General features: G+C 43.4%; 1 protein-coding gene across 4 annotated transcripts in view; it reads left to right on the top strand.

The window, feature by feature from the left end:
• The window catches only part of DOCK4 (dedicator of cytokinesis 4), a 343,934-nt gene that overhangs the window by 179,615 nt on the left and 139,105 nt on the right, over positions 1 to 25,214 (top strand). For 3 of the 4 annotated variants that reach the window (XM_084810752.1, XM_084810753.1, XM_084810754.1), the window contains 4 exons: positions 3,197 to 3,278; positions 5,684 to 5,744; positions 9,563 to 9,695; positions 12,780 to 12,868. In XM_084810752.1, coding sequence (XP_084666878.1) covers positions 3,197 to 3,278; positions 5,684 to 5,744; positions 9,563 to 9,695; positions 12,780 to 12,868 — 365 coding nt within the window. The remainder of the gene's footprint in view (positions 1 to 3,196; positions 3,279 to 5,683; positions 5,745 to 9,562; positions 9,696 to 12,779; positions 12,869 to 25,214) is intronic. The other variant, XM_084810755.1, reaches the window with a different exon arrangement.

The following is a 25,214-nucleotide window of genomic DNA, read 5'->3' as shown; positions in this document are numbered from 1 at the left end:
ATAGATGTGTCTATGTGGATGAAGTCTGCAGGAATGTCTTCAGCTATTAGGGGAAGACTTTTCTAACCAGCATGTAACTTTGCAGTATATACAGTTTGACGCCAGGGAAGATTAGTAAGCCAAGGGACAGAGTTATGTGGTTGCCCCCTCACCTTTGCTATGGGTCAGGCCCCCCTTCAGGGGAATGGAGTGGAGAGACTGTCACCTCTGGGGGCTATGGGGTGCACTATGGAAGGGGCCAGGCCTTGGGGTGCCAGCGGTCAGGGCTTCACTCAGATGGGATGGGCACAATGTGTCCCACTCTGACAGCTGTATATGTTTGCTTGAAGGCTTTGCTGTATCGACTAAGCGCTATTCCCTCCCATGCAAAGCGAGATCTGTTTGCTAGTACGATATAATATATAGTATACAATTCCTTCTTACTCTATTATTATTGCCAGTAATAATATTTTATTTTTACTGTTGCTGTTACTATATTGCCATTTTTCTATTTTTCGTCTTCTGACTGACTCCTGGGGGAAAGCCGACAGCGCCTCTGAATGAACCTGGGGAAGCTGGAGTGCTTGGTTTCCAAGGAGAACACAGATACAGGGTGCTTCCTGATGGAGGGCTCCTAGCTAGCACTACTAATTAGAAGGCATTGTGCACCTATTCTCCCTTTATTCCTTGATGGCTTTTCTGTGATGAGAAAACATGATGGAAGAAACTATGGGAAACTACGGGAGGAGTATGAGTGGAAGTCAATGTCATCTGGACCCTTCCAGAAAATCCCTGGTTAAGGCTGGGTGATGGTGCAATAAAGGCCTTGTGTGGAAGTACCAGAAGTGGGAATAGTGGAAACCTGGTGCAATGGAGAGAACCAGTGTAGGATACAGAAAACCCTAGTCAGAGATAGTTGGAGAGGGGCAGTGTGTGTAGGTGTTTCTAAGCTAATGCATAAGAGGATGCTAGGAGGGTGCTGTTGCTCTTGTGTCTGTTTCTGGGGTTCCCATAGGCATCTGGTTGGCCACTGTAGGAACAGAGTGCTGGACTAGATCAGCCTTTGGTCTAGATCCAACATGGTGTTTATGTTCTTATGTAATATACTTCCCTGAGTCTTGGTGCTTTTGGCTAAACAATAAGGGCTTTATTGATTTTTCTACCAGTAAATTTTAAGATATAATTGTGATGCATAAGATGTTATAAGCACTCATAACTTCAGTAACTGTAGTTATGTAATCTTTCTCATTATTAATGAATTGCCACTTCTTGCAGTGAATCTCCTTAAAAATTCCATCTGGCTTTGATTTAAAGTCAAAGTCTCTTTCAACCATTATCCCATCCTCATGGAATTCTGTATTTTCACCTAAAATTAGCTCTCTTTTGCCACATATCATGAGGATTAAGCTTCCTCTGTTAAATAGATGAATCTTTTTTGAAGCATCAGCTTGGAATCTTAGAAAAGCTTGAATTGGAAACAGTGACAAAACATGTTGGCTACTCAAATGTGTTGCATTTCCCCCCCACACCCTTCATATGTGCTTTAAAAGAGGCAGTAATTAGACCACTCCTGAAAAAGCCTAACCTGGACCCAGAGGATGTTAACAATTATAGGCCAGTGGCCAACATCCCCTTCCTGGGCAAGGTGCTTGAGCGGGTGGTTGTAGGACAGCTCCAGGCACTCTTGAATGAAACGGATTATCTAGATCCATTTCAATCGGGCTTCAGGCCTGGTTTTGGAACGGAAACTGCCTTGGTCGCCCTGTGGGATGACCTCTGCCGGGAGAGGGACAGGGGGAGTGCGACCCTGTTGATTCTCCTGGACCTCTCAGCGGCTTTCGATACCATCGACCATGGTATCCTTCTGGATAGGTTGTCTGGGTTGGGAGTTGGAGGCACTGCACTACAGTGGTTCCGCTCCTACTTGGATGGCCAATTCCAGAAGGTGGTGCTGGGGGATTATTGCTCTGTGCCATGGCAATTGTGCCATGGGGTTCCACAGGGCTCTATTCTATCCCCCATGCTGTTTAACATCTACATGAAACCGCTGGGGGAGGTTATCCGGAGGTGTGGGCTGAGGTGCCATCAATATGCAGATGACACCCAGCTCTACCTCTCTTTCTCATCAAAACCAGGTGAGGCAGTGGCTGTTCTGAACCAGTGCCTGGGCACGGTAATGGACTGGATGAGGGCCAATAAACTGAAGCTCAATCCAGACAAGACGGAGGTACTGTTAGTGGGTGGTTCGTCTGCCCAGCTAGGTGATATTCAACCTGTTCTGGAGGGGGTTGCGCTCCCCCTAAAGGATCAGGTTAGTAGTTTGGGGGTGCTCTTGGATCCAGAACTGTCACTTGAGGCACAGGTGAACTCAGTGGCACGGAGCACTTTTTATCAGCTTAGGCTGATATACCAACTACGCCCTTATCTGGACAGAGATAGCCTAGCTACAGTTATCCATGCTCTGATAACTTCTCGTCTGGATTACTGCAATGCGTTATACGTGGGGCTGCCTTTGAAAACGGTCCGGAAACTTCAGCTGGTCCAAAATAGGGCAGCAAGATTGTTAACAGGGACTGGCCTGCGAGCTCATATTACGCCAGTACTTTTCCAGCTGCACTGGCTGCCAGTCCATTTCCGGGCCCGATTCAAAGTGCTGGTGTTAACATTCAAAGCCCTTAACAGCTTGGGGCCAGGTTACCTGAAGGATCGCCTCCTCCCATATGTGCCTGCCCGGACCTTAAGATCATCATCAGCGGCCCTTCTCCATGAGCCCCTGCCAAAGGAAGTGAGGCGGGTGGCTACTAGGAGGAGGGCTTTTTCTGTTGTGGCACCCCGGCTCTGGAATGAGCTCTCTAGTGAGGTTTGCCTGGCGCCTACATTGTACTCCTTTCTGCGCCAGGTGAAGACCTTTTTATTTTCCCAGGCATTTTAGCTTTCTAAATTTTTATCTTTGCTGTTTTAAATCTGTATTTTAAACTCCTGTACTGCTGCTAGGTTTTATTGTGGTTGTATTGTTATATTGTGGTTTTAATGTTCTATATATTTTAAATTGTTTTATTGTGTGTTGTTTGGTTTTAGTTTTTGTGAACCGCCCAGAGAGCTTCGGCTATTGGGCAGTATAGAAATGAAAATAAATAAATAAATAAATAAATGTGTCAAAAATGTCTAAATTGCCTTAAAGTTGCCCATTATACTATATTATTTTTCTCTTTCACAGTGAGAGGTTTTTTTTAAAACTGAATCGGAATGGCTTGCCAAAATGTCCAGAAAAGCCAGAAAGACATTGTTCTCTTTTTGTGGTGAGTCATTTCACTTGTTCATTTATTCGTCCTTATTTGATCATTTCAAACAATGAAGACTTCATTGTGGGATTGAGTCCTTGTTAGTAACCCAGGGGGAGTCTGCACGAGTGATTTTCTGCAGGTTAGCTGCATTTCGAAGTTGGTCAGGGCACATGAGGTCATGGCCATCCTGGTGAATTTTGTGGAAAAAACACTTTTTTCTGAGACTACTTTTAGTCCGATTGTTTTCCTTCATTCGGCTTGTCTGCACTTCTGTTGTGGTGTGTACCAACCCTCCACATTTACTTTAGCATGATAGCGCTGCTTCTACCCCCCTTTTGTCCTTCCAGGCTTCCTGCTGCTATGAAATTATGAATGGAGAGCAACTAATTTTCCCTGTGTGTACAGATTTCCCTGAAGAAACTAAAATCCCCAGTCCTCCAGTGCAGCATCCGAAGGCTCCTGAGAGCTCCCCCCACCACCACTTTTGCCACATCCCAGCAATCTGCTGTGGAGTTATTGCTTCCCACCCCATTTTTCCCCATGTGTGCACCTTTGCCTACTGCTTCCAACCCCCCCTTCTCCCTTTCTGCTTCCCCTGGCAATGAGAAGGAAAGATAGTTATGATAAAGTGGTGGAGGGACTTTACATAACAACAGAGAAACTACAGAACATCAAGGAAGCACAACCTTGCAATAGTGATTTAAGAGAGCAATGGAGAAGCGAAAGAGTGCTTTAGGGCAAGTTACCGAAGTTAGCCGTTAACCCTTTCACTGCAGGGGAGCGATTTATTTCTTACTTCTGAGTAAACGTGCACAGAAGGGGGAGCTATGTTAAAAGTTGAAAGCAGGCTACCCACAGTGATTGAGTGTCCCCACTACTGTGGTAATGTGGGGGGTCGCTGCTGTGCTCCTGGAGCTTTTCTCAATGGGAATGGGAAAAACTACTTCTGCTGGGGAAACAAGAGGGAATTGGCAAAGTCCCCAGGAAAGAACTATTCCACCTGATGGTTCCAGCGCCCCAAATAAAATGAAATCAATGTGTCTGTGCATTCAGTCCTGACACTATTGTGCTATTGAGGTTTTAGAGGGATTTTTTTTTAAAAAAAAAATTGGGTGGGGAATGGGGAGGGTGGGGGCACTAACCCACACACTGGCCAGAGAAAGCAGAAGGGGCAGAACAAGGTGAGAGTGGGAGGTAGGGCAGGGGACAGACTCTCTAAATGATGACGTGGATCAGACTCCACCCAGTAGCCACCCAAACAATTTGCAGCAAACGGCTGTGTGACCTGCCCAGAGCCTCAGGCTAGCTTTGGATTATCCGGGTTTTAAAGCCCCGTGTGTCCCCAGATGGAGCAGATTCGACTCCAGTAAAAAGAGCAGCAAAGTGGAGAGTGAACTAAACCCATCGTTGTGGAGATCCCCCCCCCCCGGTTTTAGAAGTAGATTGCAGACAGCAGAGAAAAACCAGATTTTGGTATCAAAGAGAGGATTATATGAACAAAACCAACATAATGGTGCAGATTTAACATCAGCTTGGCCCGGTATCCCTTCATTGGGTATCAATTGTACCAAGCAGGTATGACGGGCACTTGGAGAGCTTGAGCACGTGCTTCTGAATTTTATTTTGGCTCCAGAACCAAAGAAACCTCTTGCAATCGCAATCCTAATCCTGAATATATGTTCAAAATTTCAGTAGGACTGGCTTTTTAGGAAGTAAGTCTTATTACGTTTCAGTGGGACTTACTTGGGAGTAAGTCTCACTGAATGTAATGGGACGAACTCACTTGTGTTTACCCTCTGCCAGGGGGAATCTTTATGTTTTAGAGAGTGGGATTTGACATGTTGTGATTATTCACATCTGATAGAACAGGACTTGATCTAGTTTCAGAATCCTGGATGGAACTGACAGCAGTACTGCACTGTAGCTATTACTCTAGAGTTCTAAGCATTACTCGTTGATGCTTTAGACTGCAATCTAAACACACACTAGGGAGTAAGCCCCATTGGTTGCTGAGGGACTTAATTCTGATAGAATCATAGAGTTGAAGGAGGGCTTGTAAGCCAGCTAGTCCATCCTCTGGCTCAATGCAGGACATTCAGATCTAGAGCAACCCAACAGATGCCTGCCCACCCTCTGCCTGAAGACTCTACTAAGGGAGAGACACGCACCCCTCTAGGTAATTGGTTCCATTGTCAAAATGCTCTTACTGTTAAGTTCCTCCTAACGTTTCTGAGACTCAACCTGAGTAAACATGCACAGAATTTGTGAGGTTATTCAAATATATTAAAACTATCCTTTAGCTCCTTGCTCCTTGATAGCTGTGTAGTGACCTTGACATAAGCACACTTAGAAATTTTAAATTAAATATATAAAAATAAAGTTTCACATGATAATTGTAGCCTGTTTTTGATTCTCTACAGGATTTGGGAAGCAGTGAGCTCAGGAAGGACATCTATATCACTGTGCACATTATACGCATCGGTATGCATACTCCATTCCCAAAACTTTTATTTTAGAAGATGCTAGGTAATTTAGTAAGGCCCAGCAAAGTATTTTAGTCGTATAATAATTGCTATCCCTCTTGTCAAAACGTCTGGGTCACCACTTAGCACTCGGGACACCTTACATTTAAAATATTATTAACACTGCAAAGTCAATGTCAACACAATTTTAGGCCTGGTTTAGATAAACGGCTCAGTATGTAGTAACATGGGACTTTAACCCTTCAGACTGCAGGTCAGAGGTCATGTGTATCAGTGAGTTATTGATCGTTGCTGTTTTTGTTGTTGTTTTTGTGGTTTTTAAACAACAACACCGTATATTTTTGTTTTAAGGTATTTATATAGCTTTGGGTTATAAAGCTATATTTTATTTATTTATTTATTTATTTATTACATTTATATCTCACCTTTTTTCCTCCTAAGGAACCCAAAGTGGCATACATAATCCTCTTCCTTCATTTCATCCTCACAGCCCTGTGAGGTGGGTTGGACTGAGAGTCTGACTGGCCCAAAGTCACCTAGTGAGCTTCCGTGGCCAAGTGGGGACTAGAACTCGGATCTCCCGACTCCCAGTCCAACACTCTAGCCACTACAACACACCGTTTTTAGAACAGCAACACCATATATGTTTGTCTTAAGGTATTGATATAGCTTTGGGTTATAAAGCTATATATTATTTATTTATTTATTATGTTTATATGCTGCCTTTTTTCCTCCTAAGGAAATAACTTTATAACCTATATATAAATAAATACCATTTGAAAAACAGAATAAACAAGAAATACAATATCAAAAAAATAAAACCACCAAAGGAAACATGGGGTGGTATCCAATATTGGCCCTGTGCTAGCAGGACACACCACTCGTGTAATGGGAACCTAGGAGTTCCTGAAGGAATCTGAAATGGACGGAAATGCTCGTTTCTGGAAGGGCATGGTTAGCGGAGCTCGTAGAGAGGAGCTCCACTAACCTGTTCCATTCCACTCATTTCCAGAGTTTCTTTAGGAAATTCTAGTTCCTGTTGTGCTCGCGGTGGGTCCCATGAGAGCAACAGAACCAGCAGCAGTATTGAAATCTACCCTGTATTCTAGGAGAATGATCGTAAACTGTGCTTCTCTGTGACATCTTAGATTTTTCCTCTGTGTAGGTATCTCCCCCCCCCCCCCATGGGAGAACACTGAAATATTCACCCTCTACCTGCGGTCTGAAATGACACTGTCCAGCAAGAGTGTTTAACCACATGAATAAGCTGTTTGTCTAGACTGGGCTTCAGAAGAGGAAGGTGGCATCCATATATATATATATATATATATATATATATATATATATATATAAATACACACACACACACACAAAATATATATGTAGGATTTGGGAGGCAGGGGGTAAATTGGCCCAGGTTGCTACCAGGAGACATTGGTAAATTTTTGAGGGAGGGGAAGGGAAGCAGAACCAGACTTCATTATCAGGTGTGGGGAGTCTGGATCCCTTAACCCTTAATGGGCTAGTTATGGTTACTTTACATTGGCCTGGTTTGATCCCTGAAATCGGGGATTTCTTGTAACATCAATTTCATCGGCCTGCCTATGTGGCACATGCGTTCGTGTGCACACAAGCATGAATGAAAGTGTTCCTACCTTCCTGGAATGGTTTAATATAAGGCTAACAGTATTCTGGACAAATCTGATTTAATCCAAAACAACGTTGAGGTAGTGTAGAAGAGAAGAATGGTTAATCTCCTTATTAAAAGAGGCTGTCATGTGGGCTTCACTGAGTTAACTGAAATAATTCTCCCCTGTCATCCACAGTGGTTCTTCCCCCCCCTCTTATTTTTAACATCCAGCTAGTTTGCCCTTTGAAACTCTAATAGCATCTTATTATGCCTTCCATTGTGGAATGCTGAATGTACCTTCATCTGTTCTTGACTGCTGTTGTGCTTGTATTATCCGTGTTAATTGGTAATTGCCTATAGTACAAATTGTGTTAGTTTAGCAAATGACAAAACAATAATGTTTAAGCAGTATCTAAGCACTGTTTAAGCAGTATTTCTTTAGCTTTCCAGAACAAGGGTAGGCAACTTGTGGCTAAGGCTGATGGGAGTTGCAATCCCAAAAGATCTGGAGGGCCACAAGTTGCCCACCCTTGTTCTAGAAGGTCTGTGGTAAGAGTGACATCAAAACCCCAGAACAGCAAGCACTTTCTTCCTTTATTGTGCTCCTCTGAACAATTCAATGACTTGTTGCAGCCATCGCGCTGTGGAGATCCATCTGGATCCTGGTATTTTGAATGGGTCAACTTGCAGTATGATGGTGCTCCAACACATATTGGACAAGACTAAAAAGAAAAAGCCATTGTACTGAAGCAGTGTAGGTCAATAATTAGATTGCATGTTAATTTTTCACAACACTGTGATCTTCATGGACCTCCATAGCGCAATGGCTGCAGGAAGTCACCTTGCAGCAGAAAAAAACCAGTGAGAATCCACCCTTTGATTGCATTTTAAGATTCTAGAAATATTAGCTATAAATGCTAAATGGCAGAGTTAGTATTCCGTTCACTACATTTTGTGTTTGAGTTGCATTTGCTCAGCTGCCTATGGTTTCTGATCTCTCAAAGTCTAGAATAGACTCTGTGGTGGGGGAGTGGGTTGTTTTTCATTTCGCCACAGTGAGGCCCCAATGCAATTTTTAAGGGCAGGCAGCACAACTTATTTCAACACAAAGAAGATGTGACAAGCAAAAGAAGCAAGCAAGAGTGTAGATGGTTGGGAATAATGTGTCTTTTGTCACCACATAAATTAAACATATAGCTCATGTGGACTGAGAAGAGGGAGAGAGAGGAGTGAGGAGCACATAAGCTGCTAAAAATTTGTCAAAACAGTAGAAATGAAAATTGAAATGCAACATTTTGCAGCAGATGAATTCAAATCAGCAGATGTCTCCATATGCTCTTATACAAGGCGACCTATAAAATTGTACTATTTTATGTTATTTTATCTTATTTTATTTGCTTAAATCCTCATTTGTTGTCCTGAGAATCTTTTGTTTGTCCTGTTTTTCTTTCTTTGTCCTTCACCTCTTGAGTGTATTGTCTTACACATTCTCATGTTCCAGCTGGGGCAGGAAACCTGCAGATACCAGTCGTGTAGGGACTCAAAGTCATCCAGAACAGCAGAGACAATGTGCACTAGGTAGCAAGTGTAGATAATGGCTAGCCAGGTTTAGGCAGTAAGATGGCAGTAGCAGCACAGTAAGTACCACAGTCCGCGATAAGGTTCAGCACCCTGGATATCTCCATGTTTGCCAGAGACTTTGCTCTGATAAAGACCAAATCTCTAGTGTGCGAGCAGGCCTGATGTTTAGAGCCACACCTCTAAACTAAAGTTGGAAGGAATTTAAAAGGGAAATGCTTTGACACTGTTGTATGGCATCATCTGACTGGCAACCTCTTCCTCGCCTGAGAAAGGTCTGCAAGGAGTGCATCCAGTTTGGGTCCATGGAACCTCTAGCGTGACTTCCTTAATCTTGATGTCATTATTAGAGGAACCTACAGGGAGAGGCCTGTAAGTGCTACTTGGAGAAAGCAAATAAAGTCAGAGTGGTCTATTCACATGGGGTTTAATGAAAGCACTTTGTGGGGAGGCTGGAAGAGTTCTTAAATAGATTTACCCAGTTATAATCCAATAAAATTATTCAATTAACTGCATATGTCAGCAGATATGATTCTCCTCCTCCTGTGCACCTTTGGAAAGAAGCTATATAGTGGCTCATGTGTCTTGTTTTATGTTTTGCTTGGCAGGCCGAATGGGAGCTGGCGAAAAGAAAAATGCTTGCAACGTACAGTACCGGCGACCTTTTGGTTGTGCAGTCCTCAGCATAGCTGATCTCCTGGCAGGCGACACAAAAGATGACCTTATTCTAAAAGTATACATGTAAGTGAATCTGTATCTGAAATACATTGCAATCGTCTCTGGGAAGAAATTGTGAGGTCAAATTTTATCAATGAAATTTAACCCAGTGATGTTTTTTTTTCAGTTAGAGGATATTTATCTTCAGTTGTACATGCAAATTCACATTCCATTGTGTATTGAAATTAAGCGGCCCTATCTTATTCTGGTCACTTATCCTGTAATCTCTAATGTAATAAGTAATATGAAGTACATAGTCTATCAGACAGTCAAGCACTGGCTGTGTTCATTCACAACTACATTATCTGCCTTGAGCAAGAAATAAAGCATATAGTCATCTGTTTCACATGTAATACTAAACCATGGCTTAATGTTATGAGAACAAGCTGGAGAAAGCCTCAGGCTTTCACAGTTCCCCCTTTCCTCTCCTCTTCCAGTGTGGCTAAAATAAGCTTCTGTTGGAAGCTTCAGTTTCCATGTTAGATTAGCCACAGTTTAGCATTAGATCTGAACCAGTAAACTGTGGTTAATTCTAACTCTGGTATATTGACACAAGCTAGCTTCTTACACTAAAGTTCAATATTGGCTTGTTTTAACAAACTGTCGATAAGATTAACTGCACTTTGTTGTATTCAAACAGCATGGAACATCATTTCCATTGCCCTCTATACATGAAGGGTGACTTTCTGAAGGGGAAAGCCTCCTGTATCCATGGAGGTGCTCCATGCAAATTTGAACATTAACTTTCCAGTATTCCAAATTGCTGGAGAGCCTCCACAGGTACAGGAGGCTCTTCCCCTCAGAAAGTCAACCTCCGCGTTTAGAGGGTGACGAAAATATGTGAGGAGGGGGTAGAGCTAAATTGCTTCCCTCACAATTTTTTTTACTCGCTTTCAGAACACCTGAATTGACCTCCTGTGTTCATAACATGTAGACTGTTGAACTAGTTTCTTGGAAGCTGTGGAAAAACATGTTTAATTCTCTCCTGACTTTGGACTTAAAATGTGTAGCAACATTTTGGGAAAATAATATAAAGGCATAGACTGAGATTTTATCAACTATACTTACTGGGGACTTTTCTTACTTTCAGGGTTAGTACCTGGATTATGAATCACCTCAGTGTCTCAAGTTCAACCCTTCACTGGCCTCTTTCTCCCAGCATGCTGAATTATAGCTGCTGGAAGCAATGGTTGTGGGAACAATTTAATGTGATCGGGTATTGGTGGAGTGGCTTTTATTTCACTTTAATTTTCTGACAGTTCAGTTGAAAGTGTTCTCTTCTGGATTCCTCAGCAGGAGAGAGGTTTACTTGCCAATTGTGCTCTCCTTTGAACATGTATCTTGTTTTTTATTTTTATTTTTGTTTTAAGTGACGTTCTTTTCTTTATATAGCAGACAACACATGAAAAAATGGATTCTGGTTCCCTTTTAAATAGCAAAAATAATTGTTGAAAGAATGGCTGGATTATGGAATTTGAGCATTTTGTAGTAGTAGTAGTAAAATCTATTGAAAATATTTCCTGGGTGGAATTGGTGCTGATAATTACCTCCCAGGTTAGCTTTCCATTTTTAGTAAACACATTTCAAAGAAATTACATTACAGTATAATTTTTATCTGACCTTTAGTTAGAAAATCTAGACATAGTGGCTAGTATCTTCTGGTACCTGTAAGTCAGCTGGAGGAAAGGTTTTTGCTTGAGCACACTCCGGGAGCGAGCAGAGGACAGGAAGGCCTGGCGTGCTCTGGTCCATGAGGTCACGAAGAGTTGGACACGACTGAACGACTGAACAACAACAACAACAACAGATGAAGAAGAGATTTATGCATCAGTTGTGCTATGAAGGGTGTGCTCCCTGATGGCTCAGCCCTGGTGTAGTGGAGCCAGGGCTCATAGGGACGTGGCGCCAGCAATTTTTTGTTAGCAGGGTTGCTGATGTCATCTGCCACCCCACTCAGAATTCCCCTTTCCTTCTGAGCTTAGCTGTAATCCTCACAGTAGCTGGGGGGAAATTAGTTTTCCCAGGAACTATATATTGCACCCTGTTGTAATGCAAAGTGTTTTGGGTGGTTTGGTCTTGATTGTGCAATAAAGACCCATTCGTTTTACAAAAGACCTGTTCCTAGTGGAGATAAAACTGCAAGAACTGTTCTTTTGCTGTGGTTTAACACAACAGCCTGAAGTTTTGGACTCTCCTTGAGGGCGTGGCTATGTGAACTGCCATGAGGAGCGCCCCCACTTCTGAACTGAGCACCACACCCCTGTCGCTCTGCAAGCACTCTTTATGGTGGCCTTAGGTGTTCTGAACCCAACATCAGCTGCCAGAGCCTCAGTGGCCTGGCAGGGCCCACAAGTGCTGCCTCCACTCTGGGCCTGGGCCCACACGTCTATTCCTTGGGTTCAGGTTTATCTAGCAGCAGCAGCAGGCAGCTGTGAGCCACCCACCGCTTACCATTCCCCACAATGCCCCAGAGCAATACATTATTGGTCATTAAAATGGTGGGCGGCTGGCCGCTGGACACCACAGATCACTGGGCTCCTGAGGCTACCTGCCAGTGCTGGTAAGCCTACCGAGCTGGGGGAGATTGAGGGAAGGGAGAATGATGTTGCAAGGGGCCACCAAATGTCATTTTTGCCGGGGGTCCCCTCCAACATGGTCTCGTGCCTTGTTCATTTCTATATTTTATAAGTATACAACCCTTCTTTTGAGCAGAGTACCTTAGGCCCAAAACGAACATTATTTTAAAGCCCTGTCTAGCAGCTGTGTCTTTTTAATATTTGCTCTAGAGTAGGCACAGGGGACCCAGTCTGGATCTTAGAAGGAAACCCCTATCCTCCATTCTAGAGTCCTGATCTGTATCATTTCCCCACACTTACTCTAGAGTGAAAATAGACATAGCTGCTAGATACAGATTTAAAGTGATGTTTGTTTTGGCCCTTAGAGGCATTCTCACAAAGCTTCAGGTACAAGTTGATGTTGTTCCCATTTTAAAGGTGGGAAGATATAATACTAGCTTGCATTTCATACTTGGAAAGAGGCCCTCTTCAAAGTCAATCTAAGGAAAACATATGTTCTTGTTTGAATTTTAAAACATTACTTCTTTTACAGGTGTAACACAGAGAGTGACTGGTATCAGATCCATGAAAACATCATCAAAAAGCTGAATGTTCGTTATAATCTAACAGGATCCAATGCTGGTAAATCATCTTCCTGATTTTGTGTGGAAACGTTTGAAGAGCCAGTGTGGTGTAGCAGGCAGTGTTTTAGCTTTGCCTATGAAACTAACCTAGTTTCAAATCCCTGCTCAGCTTTGAAGCTGTTTCTGTAGCCCTACAATCCTATTCACATTTGCTCAAAAACCCACCCACTGTCTTCAAATGCAATCCTATGCATGTCTACTCAGAAGTAATCCCATTGCATTTAATGGGGCTTACCCCCAGGTAAGTGGGATTGCAGCCAAAAACACCACTCTTGAGTTGCTTGAAAGACAGGTGGGTTACAAATGTAAATAATAATTATTTTAGAAATTGTTAACGTAACTCTGCATAGAAATGTACTATGTTCATGCCAGGGAGAAGTTGCTAATGGATGATTGCAATAGGTACTGATTCTAACAGGTAGAAACAGCCATTTTAACTTAAAAGATACTGTTACTTCTTCAGACTGAACTTAACATATTGTCATGGTGGTGTGTATTCCACGTTTTAAAAAACCACAACACACAAACACATATACTGTCCCCAAGGAATCCAAATTCTGTGTTGAGCAGAATTGTGCGACTTGCATATATTATGCAAAGTGAAAACAATTATACAATTTATCTTTCTATTCAGTGTTAGCGCTCACTTCTCTACACAGTGGCAATTGATGGGCATAATTTTCGAGATATTTTTTAGATATGGTAAGTGGTATATTTTATCATGTTGTATTTGGGGGTTTTAACTTTTGTGAACCACCCAGAAAGCTTTAGCTATTGTGCAGTATAGAAATGTAGTAAATAAAAAAATAAATTTAAAAAATGGTATATTATTATTATTACTATCATCATCACCACCACCAACAACAACAATTATAATAATAATAGATCACTTTGATTTGCTGTGGAGCACATTTAAGATAAAGTGAATTTACTCTTTAAATTCATGATGCAGGATAATCCTGGCGATGTGGGAGATTTGAAAGAGTTAATGTAATAGGAAAGCCAGCCTACTGCAATCTTAAAAAATGGCAGGTTCATGGAGTGTTTATTGCATTTAAACTTTGGTGTCTTTTTTATTGACCTAAAATAGTATTCCTCAGCTTTCATTATCCAAATGTCCCAGGGGCTGTTGTGTAGGGTTGGGTAATTTATGTGAGTTTTTCATGCCACTGTTGGCTGGCATGCCCTTGAGTAACCAGGAGTTCAGTGAATTAAGTGTAGATATTTTTTCAGCTATATTTGGACATATCATTATGTTACTAAGAAACTGTGTGTGTATTTGTGCTCCCATGAGACACAGGATTCTTAATTTAAGTCAGAATTTTGCTGTGATCTGATTTATGTGGCTAGTTCGTGCAAGTTTTAAATAACTTGTCACCAAATGAGTGGACTTGATTTCTCCACAAGAAGTGTGGGGGGATCTAAAATAAACAAACAGACCACTCTTTGAGGTTTTCCTCGTATCTCATGAAAGTAGCATTGTTGATTGGGCTGCACTTGATGCGCACAATAGTCCTGCTGGTGCTTGTATGAGGACATCACTGGTGTAATGTGAACTGGAACTATGTATGTCTTAGCCACAGCATTTTGTGGAGTGCTGAAGTACTGGAGCATTTTGGCGTACTGGACAATCTGGAAGGTGCTGCACCTGAGATCTGTGGGCCTCCAGGTTACACTCTACATTTCTCACCCAGGTTCCTATGAATGCATTGTGCAGCCCAGTGTGATTTCTGAAACAGCTTAATTTTATTTTGATTTTAATTTAATAGATTCCTTCGGTATTCTGCCTCACTCCTATGCTGGACCTCAAGGCAGCATCCATAGGGTTCTCAGGCTGTCTTCCACCTGGACAGTGGCCAGCAGTTCCAGATCTGCTTAGTTTCAGCAAGACTGCTGCATCATGTGCCTTCATACTGTGCCTGAGACAGCTTTAAGGCTGCAGTTATGGACACGTGTACTAGGCTGCAAGCCCCATTGAACAGAGTGGGGCTTAGGTCCAAGTAAAGATGGATAGGATTGCACTGAAAGTAGAATATGATTTACTTTTCCTGTTGGCATTCTTTTTCTTATGAAGTATCAATTTCTAAATCTTACACTCATTCTTCTCTGATTTGTGTGGTGTGTTGGTAAATATCTGCAAAGAGAGATCGGATGGGCCTTACTTGTGTGCCCACCTGTAAAAGCAATTAGGCTGGCAGGCAGGAGGAATAGGACCTTCTTGGTAGTGGCCCTTGCTTGTGGAACTCTGTTCTAATTGATGGCCACCAGGCCCTATCATTACAGGTCCTAAAATACCTTGACCTATAATTGAGTTAGGATTCTACTGGGGCCATTGTATATATGGTACTGGTTGGTTCTCACAGTTAGTTTTGATTTTATCTTGTTTTTTATTGTTGTTCCTGTTGTTTTGTTGTATGCTCTGGTGGTAGATTATAAATCTTTTAAATAAATAAACTTTCCTTAACCTGAATGATGTGGTTAAGTGCATATGCTAATTCCAACACTTCCTAAAACAGGGATGGAGAACATGTGACTTTCCAGATTTTGCTGGACTGGAACTCTGATCATCCTTCTCCATTGGCTATGCTGTCTAGGGCTGATGGGGGTTGGAGTCCAAGAACATCTGGAAGGCCGCACATTCCCAACCTCTGGGCTAAGGAGCAGGCTCTTGGTTCACAGCTGATGCTTGCTGGTTGATTGTCAGCTGTTTAGTAAGCAAGGCAGAAGGTGTCTTACTGATCTTTTGCCATATATCCAAGGAAAACATCTAGAAAGTATTGTATTTATTAATTTAATATCAGTTTCTTCTGACGTACAGGATCTATCCTAGGAGATTTTTTTCAGTGTAAAGCAATCTGGCCCAAGTACCCAATTGGTAACTACCCTTGATTCAAATCAAACCTGCACTGGATCATCCATGAAATATTCCACATTCGAAAATGTCATGCTTTCAATTTGGCCTGTTTCTATACAGAACATTTCCCAATATTAAGAGTGAACATATCTTCCTGAAAGGTGAAAGGTTCCTCCTGTGCAAGCACCGGGTCACTACTGATCCCTAGAGGGACGCCGCTTGTGCTGGTGTTTTCATGGCAGACTATAGTGGGGTGGTTTGCCATTGCCTTCCCCAGTCGTGACTATCTTTCCCCCAGCAAGCTGGGTACTCATTTTACCGACCTCGGAAGGATGGAAGGCTGAGTCGACCTGAGCCAGCTACCCAAGACCCAGCTTCCGCTGGGATCGAACTCAGGTCGTGGGGAGAGTTTCGGTTGCAATACTGCTGCCTACCAATCTTCCTACACACACCAAAAAGAACAAGAAATAATTTAGTGGCACATGACAGAAGACGGCTCTGCTCAGGGCCAGCTTAAGAAGTTTTACTTCCTGAGGCAGAGCAGCAAATGTCCCACCACCACCACTCTTCGCCTGCAAGTCAAGGTTTATATAACCTAAGGGCTTCATCACGCGGAGCTTTTATCCTGCGATTGAGATTGCTCCTTCACAGACATTTGCATGCTCTTTACATGACACCGTGACCCTGCCATGACCCTCCTGCACTAAATGCCCTTTGTTCCATTTTTAAATAGATAACAGATAATGAGCTATCAAATTACCCCATTGTGTTCCACTTCCGTTTCCTCCATGCAAAGAGTTAAAGCGGCAAGAAGAGGAGCGAGATCAATGAAAGATAATGGAAGACTCAGATATGGGGAGAAGGGGTGTGTGTGTGAAAGGAAGCGCTTGTAAAGAGAGTCAGTTGTGATCCTGCATTTACAGCAGAAAGCCCCATTTTAAATGCAGGATTTTAGGCTGGTGTACAAATGCCCTAAAGCTAGTCAAGCTATTTTGGGACATGAGGCAGAAAATCCCACAAACACAGCTTCCCTTCCCTGGCAGTAAGAAATACAACAAAAAATACATTAAGGGAGCAATCCTATGGCCTCCTAGGCATTGTCTGAGGGGCCATAGTATACTGGGGATTCCCCCCTCTGAGTTTGGAGATAGCACTCCAAACTTGGAATGGGGAGTCAGAGATCCGTCCCACTTCTCCCACCCCACTTGCAGCCAGTGTGGAAAAAAACATGCCAGCTACCCTGTGAGGTTGGAAAATTGATCTTGGAGAGGGGGAAAAGGAGGCATTCTGGTGGGCGAGGAGTGGAGGAGACCGGAGAGGCTAGGATACAAGCTGTCCTAAGCCCCTGCCAGCTTTCTTCCCTCCCCTTCCAAAGCGCTATTGCTAGACAGGCTAAAAAGCCTGTCTAGTGAAATATCCAAGGTGGGAGGATGAAGAAGCAAAGATGGCCTTCCTCCTGCCTCCTGCCCTGCGATGGATTATCAGAAACCTCCAAGTTCAGGGGCTTCTGATCACTGGTCATTATTTATGGCGCAATGCTATCGATTGTGCCCTGAACAACTAACAATGTGCGCCCTTTCATAACACACCAAATCAGCTGCCTCACTTTGCCTAATGGTAGGGTTGGCCACGTTTAAATAATCTCAAACTGTGGATCCAAAGCAGGATCCAACTTGCTCTTGGATCTATCTCTGCCTAGGTTCAGAAATACATCAACAGCACTTAAAGAGTTGTATTTTATACCTGCTCTGACTAACATCCATGCAATGGAGTGCTTTTGTTTAATTACTTTATAGTCTTGTGACAGGATATTAATCTGCCATTCTTAATCCTTCATTACACTTCGGGGGCAAGGAGATTATGTATGGTATATTTTGATGTGTTTAAGCATCAGTTGGCACTGAATCCTGCTATTTAAAAGAAATTCAAAGCAGGAATGATGCTGTGATCTTGTGATTCAACATAAATACACACAGCATGAAAGCATCTCTCTTTGGTCTCAAAAAATGAAAAGCCAGGGCAACTGAACTTTGATAGAGTTGGTGGTTTTTTTGCTCAGCAATTATTGCTCAATTAGCTTGAATTACAGCTTGACAATGGAAGAGAAGTATTTTGAGGTTCAAATGTTTAGATTTTTAAAAATGTGTAAGTACAGACCTATACACATACATCTATACATGTACATACAATATTTTCCTAGTATTTGAAAGATACTGAGTAGTATTGCAAGATTTTTTTAAAGGCTAAGAAAAGGGGCTCCTTGCTCATCAACCGAGATGAATTGCTTGATTTGGCATGGCCATGTGGTTCTGTGAACAGCGCCACATTTGTTTGAAGGGAAGGAGCTAACAGAAACGACAAGGAATAATGAGGATTTGCCTGTGGGGAGGGGCCATAGCTCAATGGTAGCGCATATTTTGTATGCAGAAGATCCCACTTCAGTCTCCAGCACCTCCAGGTAGGGCTGGAACAACTCCTGATTGAAACCCTGGAGAATGGCTGCCAGTCAGCATCGACAATACTGGGTTAGATGGACCAAGGGCCTGACTCAGTATAAGGCAGCTTCCAGTGTTCCTCCTTGGCTCATGACACGTCCAGTTGCTGACTGGATTTCAAACCAAATATAGTTTACTTTGCGTAGCTGAGGCCATTACAAAACAGAAGACAAAGTAAACATACATTAGTCAGTTAAAATAATTGACAAAACCTAGGATTCTAAGAAATAAAGGATTGCTCATCTAGACAGTTTAACTTATCACAAACTTTCCTCCTTAAAACTGCTGCTTTAAAAGCAAAGCAGGCCACTTTTTGAGAGACGTAAGGGGAGCTGTGGCCCAATAAAAAATTAATCAAATACCCAACAGTTCTGCGGGATGCCAGGTCTAAATCTCTAAACAAGGCTGGTTTATGAGGTTTAAGTCCTCATAAACTGGGGAATCAAGTAAATAGTGAGGGAGGTCTTCAGGCACATTGGCCCAACGTGGAAAAACTCTTTGTTCATAAGGAATCCAACGTTAGTGTCCTTCAACTAGCTGAGTTCGCAGACTGAAAACATAAGCCTGTAAAGGCTTTCCTCCATTTGACATTTATAATATTGGTTATATAGTGTGGATGAGGAGTTTGAGTGGGTAATTTGGCATACCAAGGAGCACATTTCAACAGACAAGCAGAAGCACGATCAGCTTGAAAATCTTGTTTTAAGTAGAGATTTCATGGATGTATGGCTGGGGTTCAAGGCCTGGTGAGAAATCGCCAGCTTAGCCCCCTGGATGCAAGTCTGTGGATCCCCAAACTTGCCTGACTTGGCATACACCGAGTCGGGCAAGCGCAGGATCCCTGGTCCCTTGCTGACGCACAAAATGGTGGCTCAGCTTTTTCGTAAAGGCTGATTTTACGCAAATGGCAGCCATAAAGTGACCATTTATGCAAGATTACAGGTGTACGTAGCCATTTACACCTGTAGTCTTGTATAAATGGCCACTTTATGGCTGCCATTTTATGACAGCATAAAATCAGCCTTTATGAACAAAGCTGAGCCACCATTTTTACACAAAATGACGGCTCAGCGAGGGATCAGGCAGCTGTGCACCATTTGTCCAGGTGCTCGTGGACCACCTGATGACTTGCCATGGTAAGTTCATCCAGCCCTAGTTTTAACATATGAGATTTCAAATAGCGTGATGCTATTTCAAAATTTAAGGAACTCAAGATATCCCCATATTTGTGCTATAACTTTAATTTGTGCTATAACTTTAGCCTCATAAAATTTAAGAGCAGGGAGAATCTTTCTACTGCCTTACCCTAATAAAACCTTGATAAAGAATTCACTGTATTAGTGGCCAATTTTTTTACATTATCAAAATGATAATTCCAGTTTCCACTTGAAGAAAAACATAAGCCTAAGTTTTTTTGTAGGGTGCCCAGCAATTTGCCATTTATGTTTTTTGAATCTATTGGCAAAAACAAGTACTTTTGTCTTTTCATCGGTGATACTCAGTTTTTCTCGCACAGCCAATTGATGAAGTTTTCAATAGCCTCCTAGCCCTTGTTGTGTCTGAGATAATAGAACAGTGTCGTCAGCATACATAGGAACAGTAACTTTCCTAGTTCCCAATTCAGGGGGCACATAATAACCATTATTACTATTTAGACCATTTAATGTTGCACAAACGGCTTTTTTATGGTGGCCATTTGTGTCAAAAGCCCCTGCACATAAAAGAATGAGCTGCGTTTTCTGCAAATGGTGGCTCGGCGAGGAAGCTGGCAGCCGCTTGCCACTCATCAGGCACTTATGGACTGGCCACTTTCTAACACTAAACTATGAATGAGACTTGGGCTCATGTGCCCCCCTTCCCTTCTCCTCCAGCATAGCCACAAAAAGCACAACCCTTCTCCTCCAGTGTAACCATAGCATAACTCCTGTTTGTCATTATATGCAAAAACAGACAAACTGTGGCTACTCTGACTTGTTTCTCTAAACCGTAATTGCAACTAACCACCATTTTGTTGGGGTTCAGACATAATGAGAAACCACAGTTAGTTGAAAATGGAAGTGAAAGGTTCAAGTTACCTTCTTGCAGCCATACCAGAAAGTAGAGGGGGCTCACGAGCTAGAGACTCATCATGTCTAAACTAGGGATGTACGAAAGTCACTTACCTGTTTGCGGATTATGTTGATGGGGGGGGCATTCCGTCCCTCCCCCCGGAATCCTCGCTGGGGGGGGAGGTGCTCCGTTCCTCCCCCCCCCCAGAATCCTCCGCGGCTGGCTGTGCTCTGCGGAGCAGCTGGCCAGGCCAGGCCAGAGCCATCCGCAGCTGGATTTCCGGCCGTGGAGGGCTCTGGGTAAAAAAAACAAAAAAACTGCTTATGCAAATGGCAGCAGCTACGGCCGCCGCCATTTGCGTTCCTTGCCCTGTTAATCTACGTAAATATTTACAGAGACTATGACGGCGAAAATCAAGGGGAACGCAAATAGCATAGCGGGCGCTATTTGCATCCCTTTTTGATTCCCCATTTTAGCCTATGTAAATATTTACCTAGGCTAAAACGGGGAATCAAAAAGGGACGCAAATAGCGCCTGCTACGCTATTTGCATTCCCCTTGATTTTCGTCGTCATAGTCTACGTAGATATTTACGTAGATTGAGAGGGCAAAAAGAAGGAACGCAAATGGCAGTGGCCGTAGCCGCCATTTGCGTACGTGGTTTTTTTTTTTTTAACCCACCCAGCCATGATAGGCTATGTAAAGATTTACGTAGCCTATCACGTCGTGTTTTTTTTTAAAAAACCTAGTCATGATAGGCTACGTAAATCTTTACGTAGCCTATCACGTCTTTCTTTTTCTTTCTTTTTTTCCAGAGTGGAAATGGTGGCGGCAGCGGCCGGTCGGAAGACCGGCCGCCACTGCAGCCGCCACCGCAGCCGCCGCCGCCCAGAAGATCCGTCCCAGGTGAGTCTCGTCCCGGGGGGATCCACGGGGGGGTGGGGGGGTGGCAGGCTGTTCCGCCATGGAGTTCAGGGGGCCGAATGCACTGGCATTCGGCCTCACCGTGATCCGTGGCGGTATTCTCTGCCATCCCTAGTCTAAACTATGTCTAAACTAGGGATGTCAGAGAATTCTGCCATGGATCTCGGTGAGGCCAAATGCCAGTGCATTTGGCCCCGCGAAATCCATGGTGGAATGAAGCCCCCGCCCCCCCAACCCACGAAAGGCGTGCGAAACGGAGCACTTACCTGCTGCTGTCTGTGCTGACTTGCGAATGGCGGCCGCCCTGCGGCCACCATTCACTTCTTCATCATAGCTGTGATAGGCTACGTAAATACTTACGTAGCCTATCACGGCAAGCCAACCCCCCCAAAAAAACAACAGCGTATGCAAATGGCAGCAGCTACGGTGGCCGCCATTTGCATTCCCTATTTTTAGCCATTTTAGCCTACGTAAATATTTACGTAGGCTATTACGGCGAAAAAAAGGGGAATGCACATAGCGTAGTGGGCACCATTTGCGTTCCCTTTTTTCCTGCCGTTTTAGCCTACGTAAGTATTTACTTAAGTTATTACGGCGGGGGGGGGGGAAAGGAACACAAATAGCGCCCACTACGCTATTTGCATTCCCCTTTTTTTTCCCATAATAGCCTACATAAATATTTATGTAGGCTAAAATGGCTAAAAATAGGGAACGCAAATGGCGGCCGCCATAGTTTTGCGTATTAGTGTGACTAATAGTTTAGTCACACTATTTGCATACGCTGTTTTTTGTTTTTTGTTTTGGCTTGCCGTGATAGGCTATGTAAATACGTACGTAGCCTATCACGGCAGCTTTGCTGGACGCAAATGGTGGCTGCTACAGTGGCTGCCATTTGCGTCTGCAGCAGCCCGTCTGCGGCCGGAACTCCGGCTGCGGATGGCCCTGGCTGGCGGCTCTGTGGAGCTGCCGCGGAGCGAAGCCGGCCCAGGGAGGATTCCGAGTGGAGGGACGGAGCGCCTCCCCCCCACCATGAATCCAAGCTGCGAAAAGGTAAGTGGCTTTCGTACATCCCTAGTCTAAACCTAAACTATGGTGCTATGATTTAGTATTATGTCTGAATGGAGCCGATGTAAATCTGGAGGTAAATCAATGTAAATCAATATTGCTCATATTGAAGATGAGGGTATGTTCAAGCTCTCATTCTAGGGGAAGCAAATCTTATTCCTTTAAGATCTTGATTTCTGGTCAATACTTGACTGTATCAACTGTATCAAATTAACTGTCCATTAATTTTTAAAGATGAAAATTGGGATGGAGTAATTTGCAGCATTTACACTCATGGCTCAGATCTCGAAGTCACATGTGGAAGGACCATTTCAAAGCAATCATGATTTTTAAGCCAATATAATTAATACATTGAGCACTGACTCATGGTTATGAGTCAGCAGTTAGTCACAGCAGATGGCAGGAGGGCATGGCAGAGTTTCTGAGGAAGTGTGGTCTCTAATATTTGACAAGCCCTGCTTTACTTTCCATGCTTGTTTGGGGGCATTTGGTGTGACTGTAAGACATTTCTCTGATGCAAACAATGTTGCTTGAGTAAACATTTATCGGGCCATTCCCAGAGCCTAACATTGCATTTTTACCTCACTGAAGTATATCAGGTTTCTTATTTAATCGATTTACATACCACTTACCGTATCTAAAAAAAACCTCTTGTCTATCCTATGCACATAAGTTGATGCTCACATTTTGGGGCGCAGGTACAAAAAAGGAGTGTAATGTAACATCTGTGTTCAGTTCTGGACACAGACCTGCAAGCCAAATCCGGTCAATGTGGGGTCCCAGTCCGGCCCTCTGGGATTAGGGATGGTGCGGGCACCCGATTCTGTTTGGGAATCCAGCGGAACCCCTCCTGCCCACAACCCCAATCTCCGCTCGCCGAGCCCCTGCCCTTGCTTGCCTTGGCATGCTCCGTGGTCGCCACTTTTAAAAAAATAAAATGGCAATTGCAAAAAGGCACATATTTGCGTATGTGTGAAAATGTGCATTTTGCAAATGCTTATATTTGTGAATGTGTGAAAATGCGCAAATTTGTGTATGGGCAAAAATGCGCATTTTGCAAAAATGCGCATTTGCACATGCACAAATATGCACATTCGCAAAATGCACATTTGTGCACATACGCAAAATGCACATTTCACGCATACGCAAAAATGAGAATTTTTGCAATCATTTTATTTTTTTAAAATGGTGACTGTGCAGCTTGACAAGGCCACCGGGGTGAGTGCGGGCCGTTCACCGAGCACGGGTGGGACTCGAGCGCGGTCCGGGGACCAGCAAGCGGGGGCAGGGGCTGGACAGGCACCCAGAGAACCCGGATGGGGGTGGGTTCACATATCTCTATCTGGGATTCACCAGATGGTTACACCCCTTTTCTCCAATACCAATCATTCGGTGGTTTCCTGGCTTTTGCAGTTTTCTCGCCCCATTCTAAAAGGTTGAAATGCCTCTCCTCAGGTTTACTTACAAGCAGTACAGTCTTTAAGCTACAATATTTTTTTTGTATATTGGCCCTGTATATATTTATTTGTATATTTTTGTATATTGGCCCTGCCCCTTTTTCCTTTGGCCCCACACACCACTGAGAAGCTGTGTCTCCCCTTCCCCCCGAGACCTGCTCCAAAATTGAATTCAGCCCTAAATGGCTGCATTTAGGCTAATCTACCAGCTTTACGGCCGCAAATGGCACCCACTACACCATTTGCGTCTGGAGACTCACTTACTCTACCCCAGTGATATGGCAAGGCAATGGCAGCCAGCCGTATCACCAGTGGAGTGGAGATAGCGGCCTGCTCCGCAGGATCAGCGCACAGAGAGAGCAGACCCGCATGGATTCTGGAGGGGCATGGAGGTGAGTGTGCCATTCTGCCACGGGCCCCAATGGTGCTGGATTTTTGAAATCCGGCCTCATTGGGGTCTGTGGCAGAATTTCCCTCCATCCCTAACAGTCACTACTTCACAGTGTTATGAAGATAAAATGGGCAGGGGGAAGAACTTCGTGCATTGCCTGAAGTTTCCTGGCCAAAGAGGAGGATAAAAATGTGATAAATTAATAAAGTAATACAGTGACTTCCTTTTCCTGCAACTACCATGTGCTGGTCTATCTAGTCCTGGGATGGGCCAATTGTAGCCCTCCAAATGATAAGAGTTTCAACACCCTTGTTGTAAAGCATTATGACGGCATTATACAAAGAGATGATGATGTTGTTGATGTTGTTGTTTAAAGTGTTGCAACTAGGGGCAATGTTGAAATGGATGTAGAATCTACCTGGCATTGCACATTGTGTGACCCTGCCTTCGCCAACAGAAGCCCCATGTAGAGATGCTAAATGTCTCTATGCATAGAGCCCAGGGGTCTCCAAAGGGCATAATCTCTCCCTCCATCTATCCTGCATATATCATGATGAACAATTCTCTAGTTCTTAACATGTTGCACAGAAATTGCACTGGTGCTGCTTGATCTGCACAGCTGATCTGTCAGAAATTTTCCAAATTTCCATTCTCATTGTTTTCACTGACTGCACAATACTGTATTGTTTTTCCTCTCTCGTTACTTACACCAGCTCCAGAAATCTAACACTGCCATGTGTTCAAACTGCTGTCTGTGCAGCCGGGTGCTCAAGCCACGATTATCTTCCTATATTGTCTTATACTGTGTTTACATACTAATGCAATTAAATTCTGCTAGATTGGAAAGGTGTTTCGTAATATTGTTGTAGCAATCGGTAATCTTTTAAACAAGCAGAGAATGTTCTGTTGGCTAAGGTTAACATGAGGCAGCCTTGCACTCAAGGTTTAAGAGTGAAACTGGAAAGCTAATTGACAGGAACAGTTTTAGTGCAAAGTCCTTTATATAGGTCACATGGAATCTGCCTTATTCCTAAAACTGTATTATTAGCTTTTGCTGCTATTGTTCCTATTTTGGTGGCAACTCTTGTGGAAAAACAAAAGAAATGCTTT

The sequence above is a fragment of the Heloderma suspectum genome, chromosome 7 (genome assembly GCF_057233095.1).
Source record: "Heloderma suspectum isolate Gila_16-S chromosome 7, 16-S_ref, whole genome shotgun sequence".
Taxonomy (NCBI): domain Eukaryota; kingdom Metazoa; phylum Chordata; class Lepidosauria; order Squamata; family Helodermatidae; genus Heloderma; species Heloderma suspectum.
Note: the sequence above shows the minus strand (reverse complement) of the source record. Positions and strands in the feature narration are given on the sequence as shown.